The 27553-nt window shown below is 51.0% G+C and overlaps 2 protein-coding genes across 3 annotated transcripts in view; both read right to left on the minus strand.

Annotated features, from left to right (window-relative positions):
- The window catches only part of LOC108550785 (protein FAM151B), a 16021-nt gene extending 2971 nt beyond the window's left edge, over positions 1-13050 (minus strand). The window contains exons 1-2 of one of the 2 annotated variants that reach the window (XM_017904647.1): positions 12932-13050; positions 2440-2571 (exon numbers count right to left, since the gene is read on the minus strand). In XM_017904647.1, coding sequence (XP_017760136.1) covers positions 2440-2563 — 124 coding nt within the window. In that variant the 5' untranslated portion in view covers positions 2564-2571; positions 12932-13050. Of the gene's footprint in view, positions 1-2439; positions 2572-8174; positions 8470-12931 lie in introns of those variants that run through there. The other variant, XM_017904646.1, reaches the window with a different exon arrangement.
- A 645-nt stretch (positions 13051-13695) lies between these two features.
- On the minus strand, positions 13696-27386 carry LOC108550779 (protein croquemort). Its single transcript, XM_017904635.1, has 10 exons — positions 27186-27386; positions 24607-24850; positions 19223-19389; positions 17580-17724; positions 17315-17515; positions 16502-16713; positions 15780-16194; positions 15382-15452; positions 15022-15247; positions 13696-14961 (listed from the first exon to the last, which is right to left on the minus strand). Exons 2-10 carry the CDS (start codon positions 24790-24792, stop codon positions 14794-14796), a joined length of 1791 nt encoding a protein of 596 aa, XP_017760124.1. The 5' UTR covers positions 24793-24850; positions 27186-27386; the 3' UTR covers positions 13696-14793.
- Positions 27387-27553: the final 167 nt, after the last annotated feature.

Below are 27553 nucleotides of genomic sequence, written 5' to 3' on the forward strand. Positions count from 1 at the left end.
TCGATTCTTGAACACGATCTTTCGCGAATTCGGTTGACTATAGATCGGCAAACGACGCGATGGAGGGAAGCATCGAAGAAATGGATTCCATTCTTGGCCACGGACTTCTGCGGGTGTCATTGATCATGAATTAACACGAGGATCGTTAAACAACGCGTTGGAAGAATGGATTAGATTCTCGAACACGATCTTTCGCGAATTCGGTTGACTATAGATCGACAAACGACGCGATGGAGGGAAGCATCGAAGAAATGGATTCGATTCTTGGACACGGACTTCTGCGGGTGTCATTGATCATGAATTATCACGAGGATCGTTAAACAACGCGTTGGAAGAATGGATTCGATTCTCGAACACGATCTTTCGCGAATTCGGTTGACTATAGATCGGCAAACGACCTGATAGTCGGAAGCGTCGAAGGAATGAATTCTATTCTTGGCCACGGACTTCTGCGGGTATCACTGACCACGAATTATCACGAGGATCGTTAAACAACGCGTTGGAAGAATGGATTCGATTCTTGAACACGATCTTTCGCGAATTCGGTTGACTATAGATCGGCAAACGACCTGATAGTGAGAAGCGTCGAAGGAATGAATTCTATTCTTGGCCATGGACTTCTGCAGGTATCACTGACCACGAATTATCACGAGGATCGTTAAACAACGCGTTGGAAGAATCGATTCGATTCTTGAACACGATCTTTCGCGAATTCGGCTACTATAGATCGGCAAACGACCTGATAGTGAGAAGCGTCGAGGAAATGGATTCGATTTTTGGCCATGGACTTCTGCAGGTATCACTGACCACGAATTATCACGAGGATCGTTAAACAACGCGTTGGAAGAATCGATTCGATTCTTGAACACGATCTTTCGCGAATTCGGCTACTATAGATCGGCAAACGACCTGATAGTGAGAAGCGTCGACGGAATAAATTCGATTTTTGGCCACGGACTTCTGCGGGTGTGACTGATCATGAATTATCGCCAGGATCGACAAACGACGCGTCTGAGGAATGGATTCGACTTTCGTCCGCTCTGCTTCCGTCGCCAACCACGATCAATCGTGGAATTGGAGGATCAAGGTCACGCGTATCCGGAGACTGACCTTCCACTGTTGGCCGAGTCTCATTGCGATTCAGCAGGGGCAGCAGATTTGTTTTTCGAAAATCTCCGGGCGACGTGACCGAATATTAATTAATACGCGCGTGTGCATCCGGTACGGTGACGAGGCGCGTCGCAAACACAATTTCGCCAATTGACTATAGATCGGCAAACGACCTGATAGTGAGAAGCGTCGAGGAAATGGATTCTATTCTTGGCCATGGACTTCTGCAGGTATCACTGACCACGAATTATCACGAGGATCGTTAAACAACGCGTTGGAAGAATGGATTCGATTCTTGAACACGATCTTTCGCGAATTCAGCTACTATAGATCGGCAAACGACCTGATAGTGAGAAGCGTCGAAGGAATGAATTCTATTCTTGGCCATGGACTTCTGCAGGTATCACTGACCACGAATTATCACGAGGATCGTTAAACAACGCGTTGGAAGAATGGATTCGATTCTTGAACACGATCTTTCGCGAATTCGGCTACTATAGATCGGCAAACGACCTGATAGTGAGAAGCGTCGACGGAATAAATTCGATTTTTGGCCACGGACTTCTGCGGGTGTGACTGATCATGAATTATCGCCAGGATCGACAAACGACGCGTCTGAGGAATGGATTCGACTTTCGTCCGCTCTGCTTCCGTCGCCAACCACGATCAATCGTGGAATTGGAGGATCAAGGTCACGCGTATCCGGAGACTGACCTTCCACTGTTGGCCGAGTCTCATTGCGATTCAGCAGGGGCAGCAGATTTGTTTTTCGAAAATCTCCGGGCGACGTGACCGAATATTAATTAATACGCGCGTGTGCATCCGGTACGGTGACGAGGCGCGTCGCAAACACAATTTCGCCGGGTAACCTTCGACCTCGTCTCTCGGAACCCCTCTGGGCATTTCGGCCCGATAATTCGCGTCAAGTTTGCGTCATTTGCCCGGAGCAAGCGTATCGCGCGCGTGCTCGAATTCTCGTGGGACTTAGCAAGCTCGAAACAGATTTTTCCGCGGATCCCGATCCAATCCCGATTCCCTTTGTTACTTCGTCATCGATTATACTTTTATCCGAAATTAATACACGCGTGAAAAATCTGCGATGCAGATAGACGATAACCGATAAGATAATCGATCGATAATCGTCGTTCCGCGGATAGATCCGCGATATTAAAGACGAAGGAACACGGGACGGTTCGAAATCCGCTCGCGCGAGCACGGGACAAAGGTGAAACCATAAATTTCGTCGCTTCGTCGCGATTACGAAATCCGTTTCGTTATCGGCATCTCGACGAATCGGAGCGGACCACTCGTGTCACGGGATCACCGCACCTGATTTGAGCGCCTTGTCGAGCTCGACCTGGCTGTTGACAGCATGGGCCCAGACGATCTTGGTGAGATTGCCCTGGATCTCCAGGAAGAAGCTGGCCGCATCCGTGGAGACGTTGGCGCTCATGGTAACCTCTGAAACAGGCAAACGTCGCGTCTAGTTAAAGAGACGAACGAGACTCGACCTTCCGCGTTAATATTCTCGAGGCCCCTCGACCTTTGACCCAATATTCACTGGGGTCGGTCTATAATTGAGCGGACTGCGAATTCCTCGCGAGGCGGAGGGCAAGGTAGGTGGATCCGGAGAGTTTTGGGGGGAGGACCGGGTGACGGAGAATCTCGCCCTACTTCGCTCATTGTGTCCCGAGAGATCGATAATCACGTTCGCTCGTTACCTTCTCCCCGCCATCGCGAAGATCCTTCGCGAGACTTTCCGTTCGAATCGGTCAGAAGAAACGTTCAGCGCCATCGCGCCTTTCCTTTTCCTCCTCGCTCCATTTTTCTTCCTCTCCCAATTTCTCTTCCATATTTTCCCCTAGACCCTCGCGTCGACTCCCTAAACCCTACGGTAGATGTGCCTGGAACTCGCGTGGGTTTCGAGGAAGTTTCGACTATCGGTCGCGATGATCCAGGTGTCGCTCGCGGAGATAATCTGTGGCTGGGAAATTTGACTCGGACTCGAATCGATACGGGACGAACTCCCTCCGCGATATAGTTCCGACTGACCCGTTTCCGGTTCAACAGACGAGTGCAGGGACGGTGGTCCTACGCGTTGGTCGATCAGCCAGCGAGCCACACGTGGAAAACCGCTCGTTGCTTTCCCCTTTTTGTTTCGCCGCCTATACGGCTGCCAGTGGTTAGCGGGTTGCAGAGTGCGGGGCGCGTTTGAAAATGGCGAGGGTGTCGGATAGCTCGCCGGTAGGCGCGCGTGCATCGAGCAAAGCGAGACCGAACTCGGCGCGTTCTCCTTTTCACAGAGGAATCCGATTTTTCGCCGACTCCTGCGGCGCTATTTTCAGGGATTAAACGGGGTCTATATCGGTGCGCTGCGCTTCGCTTCGCGCTTGAAAAGTGACGTCCGTGTGCTAAGAAATAGCCGGAGTGTAAAAAAAGAGAAAAAATAAAAGAGAGCATTCTATCGACCGGTCTTTTATTCCAGTTATAAATAATACCGGGAGCCCCGAGATTCCACGGTCGCGCGATTACGCGAGTGTACCGAGAGGGAAGAAGAAAAAGAAGAGGACGAGGAAGAAGTGCAAGCGCAGCTGAGAGTCGCGCTTTTAAATCCCGCTATCTCTGCTTCTGCATCCGCGAGCCCGTTTTCCACCGGCTCGCCGACGCCCCCCTCGAACGCGATGTTCGCGCTGCGACACTTCCGACCGACTTTTAGTTTCCGAGTCATCGATTCCAGGCGCGAGCTGGACAGAGGGTATCCGCGAATCGGTCGTCGACCAGCTCTACCGAGAAGAATGCAACACGCCGGGCCTATTCTTTTCTCCGGAACGGTTATCCGTTCCTTGAACCGGCCACAAGGCACACGCCTAGAGTTCGAGGCGAGACTGACCTCGAACGAGCTCGAGTCACATCGACGACGACGACGTCGACGCTATAATTGGCTGAACAATCGATCGTCTGTCTCCTAGAAGCTTCGCGGTTCCTAATAACCCGTCATCCTTACGCAATCTTCCTTCCCGTCCTACTCTCGTATCCGTGTAAAGGGAAGTCTGCTTTCTAGGCTCCGTTCGATAGCTCGAGGAGCCCCTGCGTCGTCGTCGTCGTTGAAGACCGTTCTTGGTTCGCACCGCTCGATCGTTCCTTTCCTCGAATCACGATTGCGCAAACGTTTCGCAAGTTTTCGCAACTTTTCGTCGTGTTTAATCGGTGAATCGTCGCCGACGAAAGAATGCTTGGCAAACAGAGGGCGGGCCGCGTCGTATCGAGCGCGTTCGTTATCTCGGATACGTAGAGGCTAGAGCTCCGAGAGCTGTCGGATCTGACCAACGCTCGTTCCCTTTTTCGTCCACGAGTCCGGGAAGCTTCCGTTTCACCAGGAACGTCGATGTACATACGGGTTGCACGCGCTCCCTGCTAAGTGAAAGCCGCTTTTACGCGGTAGTCACGGACCGGATAGTTGGCACAGCCCTCGGCTACTTTCCTCGGGCTTAAGCCCGCACACGGTTCTGCAGGCGCGCGGATTTCCGCCGGAATTCAACGGAGTATACAGGTCTCGGTATCGGGTTTAGCCCGCTCGGAGAGTATCGCCTGCGACTTATGACCGGAGCGTAATCGAGCCGGCTCGGATCCGGCTTCCATTCCGAAACTATCGGAAATTCCAATTTCCACGTTAAGCGCCGATCGGATTTCTGCGAAAATCAAGGTCTCCGACGTAAGCCATCTCCAGTCCCGACACGTTTCACCCGTTCCCCGATATGGCCACGGCGGAAGTCGATGTTGACGACGTGGAATCTCCGGATCGTAAACGCGCGAGTGTTTGCAGTCCCCGCTAGTCGTTGCAAGCTACTTTGCGCATCGACCATGTGCTACCGATCCACGGAACGCGTTATACACGCATCTGGTGTATACGAGCAAACTTTCGGTTCCGTGCTTGGAATTTTCCAGGAGGTCGCGGAGCTGCGTCGAATTTTCCCGACGACGCGGACGCGCGGTGGGCGCCGAACGAAGCTCGAGAGAGAGAGAGAGAGAGAGAGAGAGAGAGAGAGAGAAAGAGACGCGTCTGCAACCCTGCCGATGACAAAGTAGTCTTGATACGATAATAACGCGATAGATTATGCCGTGATCTATTTTATACGATGCGATACCGTACAAGTTTATTGGTACCGCGTGATACGAGGCAGGGCAACGAAGAATTCGAGGTATCGCGCCTCGGCCATTTCGAGCTCGACCCTGTCGCGAGTCCGTGACGTAATCGAGCATTCGCGATTCTTAATTCGTCCTCCGTGTACCCTCTCGCGAGACGTCCCGAGGCGTCGCGAGGTCATCCCGGTGGGCGTTAATCGCCTTCCGAACTCGTTCGCGAGTCCCGTTTTTCTAGGACACAGCGCGCCTATCGCGCGCGTAGACTCGCTCGAGCGATAATTTTCTCGACCCTCGCGCATTCCACGCGTTTCCTTTCGTTCGTTCCCGAACGGCCAGGGAAAACTCGTTCCCGCGAATACCGCGTATCGATTTCTCGTCCAATTTCTTTCCACCGCGCCACCACGGAGACGCTCTCGCTCTCGCGCCACGCTTTCCGGACAATTCCTTCGAATCTGCAAACGTCGTCGCGTCTGCCTCTACCGTCTCTACCGATCGACCCCGTTCCGTCCAACGATCCGCCTAGTAACCGGTAAGATCGTTGGAAAATCGCACGATCGACCCTAGGTGGAACGCGTTCAACGAACGTTTACGCAACGCGAGTTTAAGCACGGGGGACGGTTCCGCGGGCGAATATCTCGCTTGCACGCGTTGCATTCCGAGTGTCCACGTTCGATATTCTCGCGGGAATCGCGAGGTTCGAGAAATCGAGCGAACTCTCTCGTTGGAAACGCTCGTTTCCTCGTGAAACTGTTCCAGATGCGATCCCCGGGATCATCTCCTAATCCCCATTACGACGGTGAATTTATTTCGGAAAAATTTCTTCCACGAAATTTCCCTTCTCCTATCCTGTCCTGAGATCCGGGCGTCCCGAGTAAAATGGCCGAATCTATGCCCTATCCCGACGCGCGGCGGAGCGTCGTTATCGGTTGCACGGGATCTAGCCATTTAATATCTCGTTACCGGCTGTAACCACAAGGCGCGAGCTTTATCGCGAGCAAATATTTCAACAACGAGCCGAGTATTTTTCTTATTCCGTCGAAATTGGAACGGCCGGCTCTCGCGACTGATAATGCCACCGTGAATTACGCCATATGAGTCACCTTTCCCCGATACACGCAGATAAGAACGTAGAACACCTCAGCCTACCACGGTAAACACGTTATACGCCTTACGCAAACGAATCGGGATTACGAGGAACGGGTAACGGCGACAACGGCGTCGCTGTTAACGGGTCCCGGAGCAGGAAAGCTAGAATCCATCTCGTCTTTCCTCGCGAGTTTCTTCGATTCGCTGCTTCCTGGTTCGCCGGCACGGCCGTTCGATCGTCCGACACTGCCAGCGGACAACTTTCTCTCGCCGGCTAATTATTTTTTGCGCATTTCTAGTGCGCGCGCGGTGGAGAGAGACGCGTTTGCAGGTCGCTCGAGAGATGGAAAGACGGAATTGTCGCGTTCTCGCGGATCCCCGACGATGTTTGCGTCGGATGATACAGAGGGTGGACGGATCCGCTTCCGTGCCTATGGGTGTTTATAAGCGAGAGTGGCTCGTTAATTAGTCCGGTGGACGAGTGCCCCGTGTTTATCGTGGTTAAATAGAAAATCCCGCGTATCGATCCGGGGCCAGGTCGATTAGGCTAATTAGCACTATTAATACGTGTTTAATGGGGCTCGGTCGCGCGAAGATTAATTTTTTCCCCCGCTAATTGTTTGCGTGTTTCACCCGGTCGCTCCTACTCCCCTGTGCGTGTATAATTATCCAGGGAATTCCTCGGTCGCGCCCCTTTCTTCTCGCCTCGTTCTCCACCTCTCTGTGTGCTCGTTTCACGATCGCGTCGGAGTCGGAACGAGTGGAAGAGGAGAGAAAAGGGAGAAAAGGTCCGTTTCGTTTCGTTTCGTTTCGTTTCGTTTCGATTGGCGAGAGTTGCGGTCGTCGGCCGGAGATAGGCTCGGAACGAGCGCGGAAATCTTTCCCCGATAATTTCCTTTCTTCCTCTACTCTCGCTCGACCGGACCGCAGAGCGTCGGACGTCGCGACGCCGCGACGATAAGCGTCGCGTAACGAATCAATCCGACCGGTAAAGGTCGTTTTCTCCGAATCGGCCGGCGAGTGGAAAACAGCGCTAAAAGCAGCTTATTTCCGCGCTATTTCTGCGAGGCCACGCATTCTGCTCTCGCGCGTTGCGCCGAAACGGTGGTCTATTTTTACGAATGGCCCCTCGCGATACAAAGAGCCGCGCGAATCGGCCGAGCGCCGTGGAAAATGCCGACACGCCGGCGGAAAATAAAGGGGGAATAAAAGGGGAAAATAAAGGAGGAAAGCTAGAGGAAAGCAGTCGGCGCGGAAGGGTTAGGAGGAGCGGGAGCGAGAGACGGGTTACGCCCAGCGCGTTTGCATTTCGAAATTAATCGCGTTCGTGGGCTCTGGCGCGCGGCGCGATAAAGCGAGCGAGCTGACGACCGTTAAGAATCAATTGATTAATCTCGCGGTTCTCCGGACGCGCGAGATCGGAAACGTCTGCTATTCTCACGCAAGCGTTCGTCGATTGATCGCGCTCCGAAACGCGGAGAATCGTCCAGAGATTCGGAGCGCGTGGCTTTCCGGATAAAATCGATACCCTCGCGAGGGGTTCCAAAGGGACAGATTTTTACCCCTCGCGTCCTCGAAACCAGCCGCGATGCGTCTACGCGTCCTCCTCGTCCTCGTCCTCGTCCTCGTCCTCGTCTTCGTCGTCGTTGCCTCGACTGCCAGATTTAATTGCGTCAATTCGCGAAACACCGCGAGATATTGCGTGTCACTCGAGCCCATGTACCCCGTGTATCTTGTAATTCGTTCGGATCGACCGATGGATCGCGAGAGCTTGGAGAATTTCGCGCGCGAATAGCGAGCGATGGCGAGAGAGAGAGAGAAAATTGGAGACTTACGGATGAGCGCCAGGACGAGAAGGCAGGTGGCCGTGGTGGTGACACTCTTCATGGTCCCTTCTCGGTGAACACTGTAATCGCGTCTAGATAGAGAGAAGCGAGACAGGCGCGCAAAGTGCGGCGGAACGACGAACAGCAGGCTACTTTGGAAAAGAAGAGAGGGAGAGAGGGCAGAACCGGCGCGGCTCTGGTCGCTCAACGACACCCGGTCAACTCGGCAGCCTCGAAACGACTGACTGTCGTCCCGTCGCGTCGATCGATCCTCGAAATCCAAGCGTACACAATACGGAGCCGCGTGCACGGAGCTCGCCGCGCGCCTCGTCGCGCCACTCCGCTCCACTCCGCTCACACTCCGCTCGCACTCCGCTCCGCTGCGTTCCGCTTCGCGCTGCCTCTCCTGGCCATATTTCGCACAGGACCCATAGCACGCACACACGTGTCCGACGCTTCACGGTCCCAGACAGTCGGCGAAACGTGGGGTGAATAACGGACCGTGGGAAGGGGGAGCAGGTACGAGAGGCAAGGGTTCTCGCTCCTTCTCTCCCCCTCGGCGCGCCAAAGGGGGGCCAGGATGCGTGGATCGAATCGGAAGCACAAGGATTCTTTCCTCCTTCGCTTTCCTCGCATTTTCTCTCGTTTTCTCAGATTTTTCCAGATTTTCTCGGCTTCCCCGCCGCGATACGCTCCGAAACGCGGCGGATTTCGAGCGATTTCGCGCGAACGGCGGTTGCCAACCGCCACGAAACGCGATTCGCCCCGATTTTCGCTTCGCACCACCCCGTCCGACGCTTTTCGGAGGGGGTGACGTTGCCACGGTCCCGCTGATTCAGCTTTTGTTTTCGATGGTTGGCGACTGGATGCCCGAGACGGAAATAACGCTCCGCGGAACGAGGCGTGGACGCTGCTAGTCGGGGAGCGAGGGGTGCGATCCACGGGGCCAGGTGGCGCGTTATCAGAAAATTGTTCAAATATCCCGTGTAACGATAGCGGTCTCGGATCGATAGTCGAACGCGCCAGGTAACCGGAGCATCTGTCTAAACGTAGCTTTCGCGAGCCTCTGCTTTCGGATCACGATGCGGAAGCGAATTTTTGTCGATTAGCTCATCGCGCTCGCGATGCGTCTCTCCCGATGCCTTCTCATCCCGGACTCGTTCTCGTCCGCGTTCCACATTCGAATAATCGATAGTCCCCGATTAATCGTCCGTGTCGTAGGCTTCGTTTTTCGGCATGCGATCTTCATCGCGTCGCAACGTTTCCGAAGGACGCGATCGTATCGTCCGCTCCGCACCGCTGATATCGCGCCGCTCTTATCGCGCAAATTCCCTCGGGGTCTCGAGCGTTTTCGACGTTAGCGTTCCGCTGCGACTCGCACGAGGAAAAGCCAGCGGCTGCGCGAACCGGTTCCCCGTTCGTTGCCGACCATCGCTCTTCCCATACGACCGATCTCGCTCGATCGCGACGCGTTCCAAGCTCCGAACAATTGCCACGACTCGGTGCACGCGCGGCGGTAATTAGCGTGCTAAACGGCAGCCGGCCGGAAGACGCGGTTTCGCGAAATATTTGTTACTCCACGCGACATGTGTGCGGCACACGAGCCCCAAGCGAGGCGTAAACCCGACGACAGGGGTCGTGCCACGGATCGAGGGTCGAGGCTGGAACATCTGTCGAGGGTTCGGGTTCGGGTTCGCGATCGGAGGGTAGCTCGGAATTTCGCGAAACGTTTCGACGACCGGCCGACTCTCGCAAATGCAAATTCACGCGTCGCCATTTTTATTATTGCATCGAGAGGCGAAGTTGGCGAATTTACACGTCGGCGAAGTCTCACCGCGATCGGAGGGTAGCTTGGAATTTCGCGAAACGTTTCGACGACCGGTCGCGTCTCGCAAATGCAAATTCACGCGTCGCCATCTTTATTATTGCGTCGGAAGGCGAAGTTGGCGAATTTACGCGTCAACGAAGTCTCGCCGCGATCAGAGGGTAGCTCGGAATTTCGCGATACGTTTCGACGACCGGTCGACTCTCGCAAATGGAAATTCACGCGTCGCCATTTTCATTATTGCATCGAGGGGCGAAGTTGGCGAATTTACGCGTCAACGAAGTCTCACCGCGATCAGAGGGTAGCTCGGAATTTCGCGAAACGTTTCGACGACCGGTCGACTCTCGCGAATGCAAATTTACGCGTCGCCATTTTTATTATTGCATCGAGAGGCGAAGTTGGCGAATTTACGCGTCAACGAAGTCTCACCGCGATCGGAGGGTAGATCGGAATTTCGCGGAACGTTTCGACGACCGGTCGCGTTTCGCAAATGCAAATTCACGCGTCACGATCTTTATTATTGCATCGAGAGGTTCGTCGTCGAATTTACGCGTCAACCGAGTCTCGCCGCGATCGGAGGGTAGCTCGGAATTTCGCGAAACGTTTCGACGACCGGTCGCGTCTCGCAAATGCAAATTCACGCGTCGCGATCTTTATTATTGCGTCGGAAGGCGAAGTTGGCGAATTTACGCGTCAGCGAAGTCTCGCCGCGATCCGCGGAAAAAAACCGCCGCTTATCACAATGCCTGGATCACGTGCGCGTGTATCGAGTTGAATAGCCGAACGTTCGATGCCTGCGATCGCGTGTGCAGTTGCCACGTTTTTCGCGCTATTATGCCCAACCACCGCGGTTCCAGCGTACGAAACAGTATCGCGAGATCGGTCCCTCGATCGAGTGTTCACCTTTGCCTACCTTTCCGCGATTTTTCGTCTCGTTCGATGAACGTAACCAATAAGAGATAAAAGGAAATCGAGGCGCGAGAAAGGGGGCGTAATTACGGCGCGCGAGCCGGAACGAAGGGGTCAGTCTCGTTGATAGGTTAATTCCTCGAGCAACCGTCACGCGATTTTTGCGGAAAGGACACGGGATATTTGTCTAACCGCGATAATCGCGGCCTTCCGATGCCTGTGAAAGTTAGCCGGCACGAAACTAGGGGAGCTCCACGAAATAACCGGCCAAAACTCTTGGGAAATTCGCTTCCTCTCGTTTCGTCCCGTCCGTGAAGCAATCTCGCGTTATACACCGCAAAGTTTCGTGGACGGAGACTATCGCGAGAAAAAATTAGATTTCCCTAGTTCACCCCTGACTCGTGATCCGAGATGTGGTCGAGGTTTGGAGATGGTTCGAGATGGCTCGAGATGGCGGCTGCGAGAGCTCTCGCTCGACCCGAGGGGAGGGTTCAGCGACGTCCACCCCTCGTCGCTGACCCACCCCACTCGACGCTGCATCTTTGAAATCGAACGAGTCGCGAAGGGTTGGTCCCTGGGTTCTACTCGTTTCGCCGATCGGCTCACGTATTCCTTCCCTAGCGCCAACTACCTAGCTCCCCGTGAGGTACGCGATCGCGCCGACACTAGTGTCGGATTGCATCCGGCAGTCGGGCCGATTAGGTCTTCTCGGAAGCCCTCCGAACTCGATCTGCCTCTCTCGCCAAGATATACGCGCTCCGATACGTACATCTTGAGATCCCTCGTTAGCTGGTTCCCGAGGCTAGCTCGGTGTCTGACAAATTCCAAGGTGGACGCGAGGAATAGGCGTCGCGACGGATCGCCGGCCTTCCGCCACGTTTGGCGACCACATGTTTTACGACGCCGTTGTCCGATGCGCGCAGCGATTAGGCCTTCGGGCTGCCGTGACCTTCCGGTCTTAACGAACCGACAGGCCCCTCGAGAACGGCCGCGTTGTTCGCGGTCGTGCCGTAAACAGCAGCCCCATTTCTCTCGAACAGAAGGGACTTTAAAGGACGTCCGTCCGGGAGCCGAAAGCCCGGCACGAGCGCGCTGGGTGTAGGAACGTCCTCGTGGCGAGGTCGTTCGCAAATCGGCCATAACTCCCGGACTTGTCCTTGACTCGTTTCCCGAGCGGACCGAGGCAGACGCGAGCAAGGAAATGGAAATGCATCGGCGCATTCCAAATTTTCCAGGTCGGCGAGATAGCTCGGCGTGTGTGCGTGCGCGCGCTGGCTACGTGTGCGGTGGATGCGCGGCCACGCGCACGCGCACCCCGCTCCTACGTGCAGGCGAACTCAGGGCCGACGCCGCTGTCGAGATACAATAGAAAAATGGGAGTTTCCCCGAGACAATGGGGAATATTCTCCTTTGTAGCGCGAGTCGAAGGTCCCCTCGGCCCTCTCCTCTCCTTTTACGCCTAGTCAACCGTCTTTCCTTCTCTCTTTCCCCCTCTTTCGACCGTTCGAGCCACGTCTGCCTCGAGTGTCCGTAGATATCCTCTTTAAAGCACTCGACGGAATCGAAACGGACAGGCAGACGTGACAATTAGACGTTCCGATGTGTCCCCGCTTATGCATCGGGTTCCCGTTTCCGCCGAGCGCGGCGCTCCCGTCGCGCCAGCGACCGAATCAAGGGCAAACAGTGACGACGCACGAGTGCGCGCCAGCCGAGCTTTTAATCCGATTCGTGTCGCGAGCCAAGATTCCAACGAAAGAGTTCGAACGTTTCAAGACGCCTCGTCTGTTATCGATTTTCGAGCGCCATCGTCGCCGCGAAGCAACGCGCCTGCACCGATTCCGCGAAATTAATTTCTTACGTGGCTCCGCGATTACGTGTCCTAACCTAACTCGACTCCGTCGCTGCGGGCTGACTCGTCCGTTTCTCCGGCTCTATCGATGCCGTCCCCCACCAATCTCGATTATCGTGTCTTTTCATCGCCTACCGTGCATCGCGTCGCCCCTCGTCGCCTTTTGTACGGAGAACGCCTCACCTCGATTCTCTAGCCGGTCTCGATGGGCTCTCGAAAGCACTTTGACGCCGATTTTCTATCGATATCGATCGTGCGCTCGCGACACTGGAATGTCGGACGTTTAGCGTCGTTAATGCCACTGGAGGCCGTTACGTAAGCGTCGAGATCAATACGTGGCGCATCTTACCAACTGCTGCAAAACGAGTCGTCCGTAACGAGGCTCGAAATTTTTGGCAATCGAGAAGTTTCCTTATTTCGGACGGAAAAATATTTTTCGTAGGAGAAAGGTTTCGGAAAGGCGACGCGTCGTGGATAACGAAACAACGGTTCGTCCCATTGCGGGGTTTTAACTTTTATCTAATCGTTGCCGAGAGATAGTGGTTAGAATGCACGTTCGGAAGGGTGAGCGACTGGAACGCGACGATGAAAACGCGTTGCCCGGAGAACGTTAAAAAATTCAGCGCCATCCGCGAAAGCAATTGCGTTTCCCACGATGTTATCGTTATTTTTCGTTTAAACGAGGTTCTCTAATCGGTGCAACGTAGGAAAATTTCATCGATTCGTTGGAGAGATACGCTTGAACTCGTCGCTTTCATCGACCAACGATATACACGTGGCACGGGTAGTTACCCGTCGTCGGTAAAGAAGGCATCGACAGCAACGTTACCATAGATGTCTCTGTTTCTCTGTACCTCGAAATATCTCGCGTGCGACTTTCGCGTAGACGAAAAATGGTGCTCGTTGCGTAACCTGGCAAGTGGATCACGCACGATTACGTAACGCGGTAAAAGTTGTGAGTTTTTATTAAAATGCAATACAAAATCGTAGGATTCCTAGGTCGGCCGTAGCTCGACCCGGCCATTTTGTAATTACGCGATAGAATTATAACTACGCGGATAATTGCACTTGTTCGAATCGCGATGATTTAAGCCTCGCAGTGTATCACGCTCGTTCGGTGTAAATCGTTGACGTCCGTGGCAATCTTAAAAACAAGTAATAAACGAGTAACAATGTAAACAGGACGCCAGTGTGTACGTAAGAAACTTAACAACTTGCTCGACTAAAGATTTGGCACAGGAGTAGCTCTCGAAACGACAGGAACATTGATCCGTCGGCGATAAAATGATCAATCGCTACGCGCTATTCGCGAATGTAAAAGTTCGGCGCCTATAAATTGACCCGGCACGTCGTTCCCGTTTATTTCCCTATATCCGCTAGCACGAACGATGTCTACCATTGAGCAGTTGCTTGGTCCCGTCCCTGCGATCACGAAACTCGAACCAGACGTTTCCGTCGACGTCCGATTCGAGTTTCATCGATGCACGCCAATCACAGCATCGTTTGTCACCCCACGCGTCCGTCAGTCTTCGATTTTCGTCGATTAATATAAAATCGAGGAATGTACTATCGTCGAATCGATCTAGCGGACTGTTCGACGTGTTCGGAGCTGAACGAGATGCAAACGAGCTTCGCTTTGGTTCCAGAGATAAAAATACGGAAGGCGAGAGAAAGTGTAAAAGGGAGAGAGAAAACCTGGAACGAATCCCGGTCGAGGGGAACAAAAGGTTCCTAGATCGAGGCTGACGAGCAACCGTCCGGGAAATCCCTAGATCTCGGACGTGACTCGTCAGACGCTTCGGATCTCTGGTTCTCGCAGACCAGCAGCCTACTTGGGATTCGATCCGTTTTCGAATCCTATTATCCTAAAGTCTTGGTTAATTCGCGCGACTGAGTCAGCGTTCAAATACTTTTACGACCTCTCGCGGAAGGGGAACCCCCTGACACGATCGAGGGATCGTTAATCGCGTCCAAGCCATCTATCGAACACATTTGATCCTAGTCGGCAGACTGTACCCGCTGACAGAGTCCTCCATCCTTCCTCCCTATTTCTCGCTCTGAAGCTTCTGTGCTTCCGGGTTGTAGGTCTCGATCGTGCCGGCGTACAGTCTGCGGTCGCCCCTCACGTGCATGTCCTCGTTGGCGTAGTTCTGGTTCAGGTAAATCAGCTCCGATTTGTCCACCGCGGACGGGACCACCTCCTTCTTCGAGTTCTGTAAAGAGCCACACCAGTTGACACGAATTAGCCAGGTCTCTCGCTCACCAATGGTTACCTTGTCGGCGGGGATCGGGTTGGCTCGTTGCTTGTTCAACAGATACAAAAGTATCATGGTGAAGTCGACCAGGCAGCCCACCACGATCATGATTAAACCCGTGCATATGCACACGTTCGGAATGGCCAGGAGCTTCTTCAAGTCACCGACGAACTGATCGGTGGCCTCGACCTCCAACGAGAACCACATCACCGGGAAGTAAATGGTCGGTACTGATCTGAAAAGTCTGAAGGACAATCCTCTTTAACCTCGCGTCGGCCATCTTCATTTACCGGCTCGATCTCTTTGTCTCTGAATCAGGACGCGCCACGCGAGACTAGCACGTTCGATGATTCCGTTTAACCGTAAAAACGTACTTACGACACGATCTTTGACTCCTCCAGTAGGATGTTGATCTGCAGCTTGGCAGACACTGACAGAGGAATATATCGCTGGTTTATCGTCGAATCTTGCCACGGTAAGCAACGGATCGTAAATAAGTTACCTAACGCTCGTAACGAGCGGTACATCGATCTCGCGATAAGCAACGATCGTAATATTCGACGGAGAGATAAACAGCTACCTTAAAATATTCGATACGGCGAATGTTGATTACGCGTTACGCAGCATCGTACGTAAGAATCGCGAGCAAAGGTCGTTGCATTATTCTCCGAGGTCGAGGACGCGAATGAAAAATTAATCGGGAGATGCGTGCAAAGAATCGAAACGATTCTGGCGCAGTCTGGTATGCGATTTTCGTTCGCAACGAGATTTCCCACGCGGTTTACCGGTTCGAGGGTGATGGAGAAGTCGTGATCGTCGTCGGGATTGAGTCCAGTGATGGCCTCCCTGAGACTAGGGTCTGCCCTGTTGAAGTGCGGCAAGCTGGCAAACACTGGAGCACCGTAGCGACAGGAGCTCACGTTCATCAGACCGGCCGGGGTGCATTTCCCGTTGCAATAGCAGTTTCCAATGTTCACCACGTCCGGGTCCTCCTCTGGAGGATCGGTAGCCTCCACGGAGTGCTCGGCCTCGAAGAAGTCCTCGGTGGTGGTGGTCTGCTCGAAATACTTGGCCTGTTCGTGCGGGTAGCGTCGCCTCGTGCTGTTTCCCAGGGTCTTCTCACCTAGCACGTACCGGTAACTGTCCAGGCCCAGGTAGTCCACCGTTTGCTCGTACTCGTACGTCAACGGTCTGCGAAAATGGGAAAAGCAAACGATGATGGGAATCCCGCTGTGTCACGAATTTCACAGAGATTTGAACCCCGACTGGGTTGCTTCGAGGTTTCGCTGCGAACGGAACGTTGACGACCTTATCGACTCCACCTACGTGAACGGGATTACCGGACGATCCAATTTACGCGACTCGAAGGTTAATGGAGGAACTTGGGAATTAAGATCGTCCAAGGTTCGACGACGCTCGATTCGCCGCGAGCGCGCAGACGAAAGTAATTAGCCAGCGGGTGCACGCGTCCCTTTCTTTGACAGACGCCGCGACTGACCTGCACAGGTCACCGCTGTACAGCATGATCTCGTCCCTCTGCCTATACGGCGGCCAGAATTCGCCGGCGCTTCCTTCCACCACGTTGCACGGGCTCTTGAAGAATTTGGTCGTGTCGCGGTAGTTCCAATTCTTCAGGGAGCCGAACTTGCCGATGTCGTCGGTGCCCGTGGCCATGTTGTAGTTCCCGTCGAACGTCGTGGAACCGTTCATCTGAAACAGAAACGCGATTGATCGCACGGGGGGCAAGGGGTCGAGACCTTCCGACGTTAATCGGGACCGGGATCCAGCGTTGGACCACGTCGAAACGATAAACGGAGGAAACGTAGCAGGTGTGCATCGCGTTACGTTCCACGGGTGGAAGTAGGGAAACGACAGTGCGTCACGATGGATTTATCGCCGACCAGCCATCGTTTGTCAGGCCTGCTCTCTCCGATGGATTTACGACGCGACGAAAAAATCGGAGGAGATAAAAAGAGGGAAAAGAAAGGTTGGCAGGGCATGCAGCAGCATAGGTGGGATTAGTTCGGCGTAAATGTTGCACGCGTGACGTAACAAATTAATACATAATATGCCTCCCATTGCTTTTCATTCGTCATTCAGCGACCTACACGTGACCTGTCCTATTCAGTACCAATTTAAGTCTCGCTGCGAATAATTTATCGTCGGCTGCAATGCCGTTGCTACAACAGCGCAAATCGCATCTTCGACCTTCTGCGCGCCCTCGACACGATTAAATAAACAAATTCGGCCAGCTTCCGCGGTGAAACGGCTCGTCCAAAGTCTGTGCTGCCCTCGCCCGTTCGCAACCTACCATGTAGAACCATCCGAACTTGTCGAACGGCGGTATGTCCTCGCCGCTCACCATTCGTCCCATCTCGATCAGCGAGTCGTCGTAGCCGGTGAACAGCAGCTCGTCCACGGTTTTCGAGATGTGCACGTTCGACGTGGACAACATGAGCGATAGGGTACCCTGTAGCGCCTCGTTCCAGTATCGTATCTTGTGCTTGGCCGACTGGAACAGAGGCAAACGCGATAAATAGTCGCGTGGCCCGACGTCGAGGATTCCGTCTACTCACGATCGCGACGATGTTCAGTTGCGTGATGCGATCGGTCAGGGAACCGTTGGTCAGCTCCGGCTCGTAGTACCACCATCGTCTGTTGAAGTAGCTCACCGTGTGATTCTCCGGATTGAACGACACGTTCACTTTCTGCCTCACCTCTCTGAAATTTCGACCAGTCGTCACCAACGTCGCGAATCTCACGCGGAAACCTCGGCTTCCATACTCTAACCTCTCCACGTTCCTCTTCACGAAGTAAAAGACGAAGAACGAAAAATAGAGAGAGAGAATAGAGGAAAATAACGTAAACGTTTCTCGGATTTAGCCGGAAACGCGTCTCCTCGCCGGCACGTCTGTAACGGAGTTAGGTCACGAAGGTTCGCTATGAAATATGGAACATGCGGCCTGTAAAAAACGTTTACGCCGCGGATTCGTCGTTTCGACGCGCGACACGTTCTCGTAACGCTGTTTGCCTACCGTACGAAGCGGAACGTCGCTCGTTCGAGAAGCGTGTCATTACGCGGCTGCATGGGCCGCACCGGGTTGCGGAGGACGGAAATCGGCTGGGAAAATGACAAAAATTACGCGAGCATGGCAATCGAGAGGAATGTCGTTCGGAAGCGTGGTTGCCGAGCGCGGCGTTCAATTAAGCGACGCGTTCGTGATTAGAGAACCGTGATTTGGCGCTTTAGCCTACATATCCTTGCGTGTCTGCTTGATTAGATTTGACGCGACAATTGCCTCTTGCTAAGTGCATGGACTCGCGGATGCACCTTGCGGCACGTCTAATCTTCGCTTCTTGTTAGCGGCGCGATCTTGCTCACGTAACCGTCTCGGGACTAGGGGCGGATTCGGCGACCTTCCGTCTAGAGGGAGCCTTCTATTTCGAATGGCACAGCGACCTCGTTGCGATCCGACCGGCAGCCAGAACCGAGACTACCAGACAGGCAGACCTTCGTCAGAACCGAGACGTGCTTTTAAAAATATTATTTTCCCTAAATCACGGCTTCACAGTGCATTCCAGTGACCAAGTGACTGGAACTTTCCCAGAATCCACGAGGAACCGGTTGGTCGAAGGTTGCTGAAACGCGACGCGCGTTGTTATGCATTCGGTCGGGTCCCTTGATAGACAGCAGCTTCCGACCGCAGAGAAAGCAATTAAACGAGCAATCGTTTTACGAGCGACGTTTAAATCCTCCTACGCGAGTCATCCTCCGCTCGAGTTTTCACCGTTCGTTAAGATGTCAATATCGCGGGGTTAACTAGGTGTGTTCGTTCCCTGTCACGATTAGGCCGGATGACTGTTGACCGCGTCCCCGCGGGGAAGATCGAGCGGAGAAGTCGCGGCCACGAATTCGATCCGCGTCCGTTTTATCTCGCAATCGGCGTGGTTCGCTCAGACGTGGCTCGCCTAGGCTCATTTTGCATTACAAATACGGTATTTTTCATTGCAACGCATCGAGTGCGATTCGCAGTTACGCAACGGTTTCCGCTTCGACTGTCACGACGCTTTTTTCTTCGATTCATCGATTTCAGTGACGTACTACGGAGCAAGGCTAGCTAATTCACACTCCAACGCGGAAAGCTATCGATTTTATGGCGCATCCGTCGATGCTACTTCCTCGAGTCCTCCGCGATCCTTCGTATTTGGCCAACCATACCGGAACACGTATGGACCCACTTCCACGACGTTCGGCTTCTTGTAGTCCATCCTCAGCTCGTCCGGGTTGGTCCAGTTGAAGAAGCGGATTTTTAAATACATGGGCGGCAGGCTGCTCGTGTCGTTCCATACCTCGAAGGCTTTCGACGTCGGCGTCAATGGCAGTTCCTGTCAACAGAATTTGTTGGAGCTTGGATGAAGAACGTTATAATAGACGGATTAACCTTTTGCACTTGAGGATTTCTTGGCCAAAGACGCATAGAAGTTCAAAGATTTTCTGTTACAAAGCTGACGATATTTTTCTGAGCAGGAATAAGAAATCGTATGATAATTAACACGTAGAATTATTTGATTTCGATACCTCGCACACCGTTACATTACCTGAAGTTTCACATATTTATGAATATCGAGCTTCGAAATTTTATCAAACGACGACTGAAGGGCGCCTCTCGAGTACAAAGGGTTAATATTTTGTAACATATTTCGGAACTTTTCTATATACGATACTGTAGGATACCAAAGGAAATCGCGAATCGGCTATTGACAACGAAAACAAATTGTAAACCGATCGATATCTCCTCGAAGCAAATCGAAAGGTTATTCTATATAACAAAATTGAGTTGCCTGACTCCACTGCGTAGGTCAAGGAAAGCACATTTCGGAACTTTTCTATATACGATACTGTAGGATACCAAAGGAAATCGCGAATCGGCTATTGCCAACGAAAACAAATTGTAAACCGATCGATATCTCCTCGAAGCAAGTCGAAAGGTTATTCTATATAACAAAATTGAGTTGCCTGACTCCACTGCGTAGGTCAAGGAAAGCGTAAAAGCGTGGTCCTTGACGAGCAAACCAGGCTCCTTGGAAATCGGTTGTGACCAACACAAGCGTGAGTCGCTTGGTATTGAAAAGAGAGTTTTAAAAGAGAGAGTCTCTTTGTGTGTTTTCGTTACCTTCGTGTTTTTTCCCTAAGTTAAACCAGTTTACGAGTTTTGAGTTTGTGTTATCGTGTTCTTGTTCTTTCGTGAATTTTCGGTGTCTCAAGACCAGTATTTGCCATTCTACGATACTGTAGAGACGGATCGGTGGTTCATGATATATATTTATCTTTAATAATAAATTAACAGTGTGCGAGTGATGATTAAACATACGAATTATCTCTTTACATGAATCTATATCGATTCTTAACTCAAGACAGCTCTCAACTTCACAACTCAATAACAACTCAGTTTGCAACAACTAACCGCTTACTGTTATACCTATTTCTAAGGACACCTGTCAAATTGACGGATAAAGGAAACCACGTGCCTTTTTTTTAACGACTAGTTTAATTTAAAAACAATTATATGTTATATCAACAGTCTTAATATAAGTTAACTAAATCTGTTACCATCGTATAATTGGAGCAACCCTTTTTCGTCAAATTCACGGGTCCCGTGAATCTAGTGTTAAAGGGGTTATAACGCAAGGAATAGTAATCAGTGGAAAACTGTGGAAAGACTGTGTAGATGTTTATTGAACGGGCGAACGGTGTTCATTCCATACACTCATTCCCAATTCACAGACCGTTACGATCCTCCATAAAGACGCGAATCCTTCATATTTTAACTAACATCCTTCGAACCTCTACCTCCATCAGGAAAAACACAGACCTCTACCTTATCCCTATTTCCATACATACCCTCAAGAACAAGGGACCCGAATCGAAGGGACGATGGTTTACTCGTTTATAACCAGCGTCCCACGATTCGCGGACACCTCGACCTCCGAGCAACCCCCATAAAAGAATTAAAATTTCCCAAACCTAAACAAATTAACAATTTGTTTAAACTTCCACTTCCACCTACCAGTTCCGAGCCCCCCGCACATCCCTCCAACGAACACGTCGCCAATAGGAGAAAAAACACACCCACCACTTAGACATCTCGACAGCCAATGACAGCGACAGACGAACATATAAAAATACACGACACCAAGAAGACAGGGAGTACAAACATCGAAACAACACAAACGACACCACGGTAGAACGCACATCGCTAAGACATATTGTAAATTGCTGTAGATATATTCAAATTAAATTATATTTAAACCTTCAAAAATAGTTTACGTTCTTAGAACGACGTAAGCCTTCGCCTGAAGTCTTCATACGGTCGATAAGAAGATTCGGACGAAAGAAATGGTTAGAACTGGCCTGTTTAGGGCCACGCAGGTCAAAAGTCGTCTTCAGAGGACTGGTGACAAAAGACAGAACACAGGGGAAGGGATCGCCCCCATATCGTTGCAATGTAGAATTTACTTCGCTATTGAATTTTACCATCCCACTTACAACTAAAACTGTCTATAACAAATTCAACACCAAGAACTGTGTCCCTTCTCTTATATATCTTTCCCAATATGCACACGTTTCTCTGTGCCTCTTTTCCAAATGTCTCCCCTAACATGACCATAAATATTCTTACTTTTTCGTGGGGTGAAAATGAGTATTGGCTCTTAGTCGAGGTAGGAACGAGTAAGATGTTTCGAACTCTGAGGTTGGCCTAATGATTGTTAAATCTACCAGAGATAGACTACCAGAGATATTCACAAATGACAAAATAGTACTGGGTACAGCCATGTGCACGTTACTATTGTGGACTTATAATGACTACCGGAGATATTCACAAATGACAAAATAGTACTGGGTACAGCCATGTGCACGTTACTATTGTGGACTTGGTTTTATTAATGTAAATGCAAATGTGTGAGGTCGAGTAATGGCACGAATGTAGATAAGTATGTTTTTAGAAGTGCGAGTGGAAGATCTAGAATGCGTGGTGTTGTGCAGTTGCTATGGATCAGAGTTGATATAAGAAAGTTCAGTTTGTTAAGGGAAGCGTGAGAATGAACAATTACGTTATCAGAGGTGTATAATTTATAATTTTTTAATAAATATACGATTGTTAGGCAACAAACTCACAACTATAGCCATCGGATTACTCCATTCTCCGATAATCTTGCTTCTACAGCAGTTGTAGAATGATCAATGGACAGATCTAATATCGTTAGAGGTATTGGCAATTGGCAATACAGTCCTGAGTACAGCCTTCAACACAGTACTGTAGCCGTGGGATTAATCTGTTCTCTGATGATTTAAATTCCGTAGCAATTCTAGAATGATCGTTGTGTAAAACTGTTATAGTCGGAGATATTAACAGTTCACCATGCAATACCGAGTGTAGAGATCAACGCTGTACTATAGCCATTGTATCAACCTATTCTAACAAGGGGAGTGCAGTTCCTTTGGGTGATAGATTTAGTTGAAACGTTGTAGGTTTGTAGATTTCGTCACGAAATTCAAGAAAATATATCATTGCAAGGGCAGCTACTCGATAATTTTCGAGATATTTACGATTAAGTTTCATTATTGCCTTCATTCCAGATTTATTTCGAGTAATTGTCAAGTGACATTGTGGCCTAATGACACCCGAAAATTGCTTTCTATATTTTTATACCACATAGATCAAGTGCTCCCTACTTACTACCTCTCCATACAGTAATAAGTGCAAGTACCTCGGTAGTACATAATGCAAACTACGTACTCTGTCAGTCAGAATCTTTAGTTTTATAAACTTAGGTTAGCTATTACTCCTATTTATACCTTTAAGAATTTTTGTTGAATTTATTTGCTGTGCATATACACATAATTGATAGTTTTTTTTTCAATCTACTTTTATTTTTTAATAATTTTTCGCCCATAAGAACAAATAATTTTAAATAAATTGTAAATAAAATTTCTTAATAACAAAATTTATTTTTTTACGCTTTCTCATGCTAGTATCATATCGATTTGACATTTTTGAGAATATTAATCATGTCTGTTTTCCAAAAGACTTATTAACCCTTTGCACTCGAGAGGTGACTTTCAGTCACCATTTAATCAGATTCTAAAGGTGGACGTTAATTAATATATCAAATTTAAAATTACCTAACGACGTGTGGAATGTCGAAGAAAAATAATTCTGTCTTTATTTGCATATGATTTCTCATTTACCATTTTAAAAATATCCTCGACTCTATGACAGAAAGTCTTCGAATTACTATTTTTCTGTCACGAAAAAGCCGTCGAATGCAAAGGGTTGACATACAGCAGATGTTCCTGTAATAATATTCCACTTATTCGATGTGCAAGATGTTGATGTCACTTCCCTGTTTGCACAATAAGTACCACTGTTGTGATCAACGATAAACGAGTATGTTTTTCATTAAACAATTTTCGTGTAAAATTGTACGTTTTCATGGGCGAAAAATTAATACAAAATAAAAAATAGGTGGAAAAAAGCACTGTCAATTATGGTTGACATCGAACCCTGGGCCCACCAAGGGTAGGGGGGGCTTTCTGATGTCGCCGTTAGGCCACAACGAAATTTTGTAAATATGGATAATTATTCGAAAGAAATCAGTAGTTAAGAATAACAAAGCTTCGAGCATAAATATCTGAAAAATTATCTAAATCTACAAACCTGCAAAGTTTGAACTGAATCGATGACTCAAAGGACTTGCATTCTCCTTGTAAGAGTCAACGGACCTTTGCTCATGCAACAGAATTCGCGATTTTATCGTATCAGACACGAGCGCGCTGTCAAAGGTCGTTACATCCTGTCTAAACCACGACCAAGTCAGCGTTCGCTATAGCAAACTTGTTGACAAACAAACGGTCTAATCGAGGAGGAAAAATGTCGGTGAAAACGAGGCGATATCGTGGTTCGTCTGAAAATCGTTGAACGGAAAATAGGTTAGACCGGCCTGTGCAGCTGAGCAGTACGCTATGCACGTTTCTTCGCAACGAGAAATTATTCGTCTAGCGCAACTCCAAAGAGATACGTCGATTAATTGAACAATCAACCACTTTTCCAATCGCGCTGGGAACAACGACGAGACGCTAGCGAGATTGCCGACCGGGTCCCGTTTCGTCTTCTCCTGGCCAAGTATTCCTCAGTGGGTCCCCGCGTTCCGCCCGATCGGGGCGTGAAATAGAAAGAAAATGGCAGGGCGGTTTAACGAATCGCGAGATAACCCAAAAGCCCGGAGGCTATCCGGCTAATTCTCGCGACGCAGACAAATAAATCGCGGTAATTATATTTACGCTAGCTTCTGGTGAAAACAAATCGCGTTACGACCGCCGATTATCTGCTGTCGCGACCGATCGAGCAATAACAAGCTCGCGCTCGCGAAAAAGCGAAGGAAAGAGCAAAGGAAAACTCACGGTTGCACCGTTGCGGCGTAGAAACCATAAAATCACCAAGAAGAAGCACCTCGTACGATTCAGATCGATAAGAAGAGTGCGACCGTTGCGAGATCGCGCGTCGCGATCTGTCAATCAGCCGATCAGGCCTAATTCCTCACCTTTTGCAGAATGTGATGAAAGATGGCGGGCCAGCAGAAGTAGAGCGCCTTGCCGCAGACGATGAGAAGGAAGCCGAAGAGGGCGAGAGCGAGGAACTTGTTGGTCCAAGGCCTAGTGACGACGAAAGCCCTGAAACGTGACAGACAGTTCCTCTGCTCCTCCGCGAACGTGCCTTCGACCGCCATGGTCGGTGCGCGTTCTCCGGTCAGGTCCGTGTCCGGTCGCTCTTCCTCGCCGCGAAGCCTGAAGCGAGATAAATCCTATCTAATCACTCGGTCATTTCTCCGCGCTCTCTTCCGTCCTACGGTCGGATCGCAGACTACCGTCATCTGCGTCGCGCGTTTTCTGTGTGGGCCACGGAAACGACAGCTTTTCCGCTTCGTAAATCGCGATTGCGCACGTTCCGCGAGGATATCGAGAATGACTAACGACGAAGAAGCATCGCGAGACGCTGATTCGGTTGTCGAGAAAATTCAAGGGGGAAATTTGTGCGTTTTACAATGGCGGAATTTTATTTGCGCGGTTATCCCACAGGAGTGCGAGATGTTGGAAAGTTCTAATCTTGAGCTCCATGTTGCTAGACGCTTTCAGTAACATTTCGCATTCCTTTGGCAATTCAAATGAAACCACTTCTGAAGCTAGCGAAGAAATACCAAAGAAATATCGCGTACTCTGAGTGCGAGGCAAATTCGTCGGTCAGAACTGTTGTCTCGGAAAAGGATCGGAGCTGTCTTCTTCTTCCTTTTCGTTTGCGCGCCTGCGACCTACTTGTTACTCGGTACTCGTTAATTCGTGGACCCTCGTCAGCCTGCCGAAATGATGATTTCGCCGTAACGACGCGGCGCGTAACCCGCCTCGCGGCGGCAGATATCCAATCGAACGATTCGCTCTTAACGAGCTTATGCAACTCGGATAACACCGTGGGAAGAGATCACTCTGGTGCTAATCGGGAAAAGCGCGGGACACTTGGTTATCGGACGCGGAAAGTTGGGTATCGCGATTTCCGCGCACGTGTCTGCCGGGGATCGCGGAACGAGATATCGAACGCGATATCTCGCCGAATTCTTTCGGCTGGAAATTGTCACGCGTTCGAGCGTAAAGCAAGTCACGGTTTTCGTAAACAAGCGAGCAAAGAGATGCAAATTTCGCGACGATTGTCGCGGCGCGGCTGAATAGCCGATGAGCGTGGAGTTACTCGCGGTGATGGAATGCGCGATTCTGGAAATACCGAATCGCGTGGATTTCGCGGTAAAAACGTAACCGAAGCTTCGCTGATGCTGCGTCTGCTTCGGATAATTTGATAACGCGCGCTTGTTCGCGGTAACGCGAGATACAGAGCGCGCATCGGGGACACGCCGATCTCGCGCGAGCGTTTCCCTTCCGTGCAAATCCGCGAATTATTCTGCGAGCTCTCGACCTTGTAACTTTTCCCGACGATCGACTTTTGCAAGGAGGTATGCTAAAAAGTGAGCGGCGCAAAACGCGACGCTCGAGATCGCGCTTTATTACAGGCGTTTACGATCTCGTTCCCTGGCCATGACCCGCGCGATCGTATAAATTTTTGTCGCGTACTCGCTCGCGGACTAGCTGAATCTTTTTATCCTCGCGCTGCTCTTATCTTCGTTGCATTGAACTCTTAATCGTAGTTCCGCGAATCGCGGCTACGCCGATTTTTCCCGCCGATCTATCGTCCGATCATCGGACGATCGCGCGAGTACTCCTTGACCCGTCCCGGCGAGTCGGAAAATTTTCTACGATCGCGAAACTGGAAAGCATCGAGGATGGAGCACGAGGCAAATAGGGGGGCGATAACGGAGGTTCGGCCGCGCGTTTTGTCGCATATCCGGCCGTATCCGTCGGCTTCGCGTGTGTCGCATCGATGCGCGAGCGAGCGCGAGTAACGCGAGGTCGTTTATCGGCTCGCTGTCCCATGGTGTCCACCGCGTTCCTCCGACGAAAGACTGCGACGAAAGACCCTCGTCCCCCCGATATCTCGTGACCTTTAATTTCTTCCCGCCTCCGCTCTTTTTCGACGCTTCTACGTCAAACGTCCGTATCGACACCGATAACGTATCACGCGCGCCGTTATTTTAAAAATCGAGAAGCCTCAATCGCGTTGATTTTTCTCCCACTTCCAAAGTGGCACGCGGGTCAATCGTTATGAATGAAGCGGCCTCGATGGCCACGACGCCACGACCGCGACGACTTTTCACCGCGTCGCGCCAGACGTCCTTCGCTTTCGTCCTTGTAATCACCAATTATGAATCGTTTCCCCAATCGTTGACACACCGGTTTGCTTTCCGGGATTAGCATTCGCACGGATCGTCGGAATACCGGATCGTCCGCTTCCGAGACCCGATCCTGCCTGCTTTCGACCGCGAGGAACGAGTAGGACGCGAGGGAAAGCCGGGTCATCGAGTGGTCTTCGTGAATGAACGAACTTTAGCACGTGACTAGCCGATTTGTCACGCCGCGTTTCCTAGACGAGACGCGGAGTCGCGTGTGATCTCTGGCCGACTATCGGTTAGAGGCTAGCAGCTACCAGTGGGTTGACAGCGTACAGCGGATAACGACTTACTTGTTTCACGTAGTCCACGACACGCTCGGCTCGCTTCCACGGTCGTCCACGGTCGAGTGGGCACCCGTCTTCAGTCACGAAACACGCCGATAACGCCTATCGTGAAAACTTTAACGCGATTATCGAGCAAGCTCGGCCACCTCGACTCTAACGTGTGACGTTGTATACAGCGCGGCTGTTACTGCCGCGTCCGATGAATCAACAGGCTGCATATAATGTGTCTATTGGCCGCATCCCCTCCACTTAGGGAGACTTCCCTCCTTTGCTCGCTTCTTCGGGCCCTCGTCACCCCGCCATGTTCCTCCGAAACCTCTTCAAGATTTTTCTCCCCTCGAGAAGAGCGACACGCCGGGTCCCCCGATCGTACC

Source organism: Eufriesea mexicana, unplaced genomic scaffold (genome assembly GCF_001483705.2).
Source record: "Eufriesea mexicana isolate 0111107269 unplaced genomic scaffold, ASM148370v2 scaffold2928, whole genome shotgun sequence".
In the NCBI taxonomy this organism is placed as follows: Eukaryota; Metazoa; Arthropoda; class Insecta; order Hymenoptera; family Apidae; genus Eufriesea; species Eufriesea mexicana.

Coding starts and splice junctions, on each gene's coding strand:
- LOC108550779 (XM_017904635.1), bottom strand. CDS start 24,792: ATGGCGGTCGAAGGCACGTTCGCGGAGGAGCAGAGGAACTGTCTGTCA. Junction 15,248..15,381: donor GAGGAGTCAAAGATCGTGTC/GTAAGTACGTTT, acceptor ATTGTCCTTCAG/ACTTTTCAGATCAGTACCGA. Junction 14,962..15,021: donor ACCCGATCCCCGCCGACAAG/GTAACCATTGGT, acceptor GGCTCTTTACAG/AACTCGAAGAAGGAGGTGGT.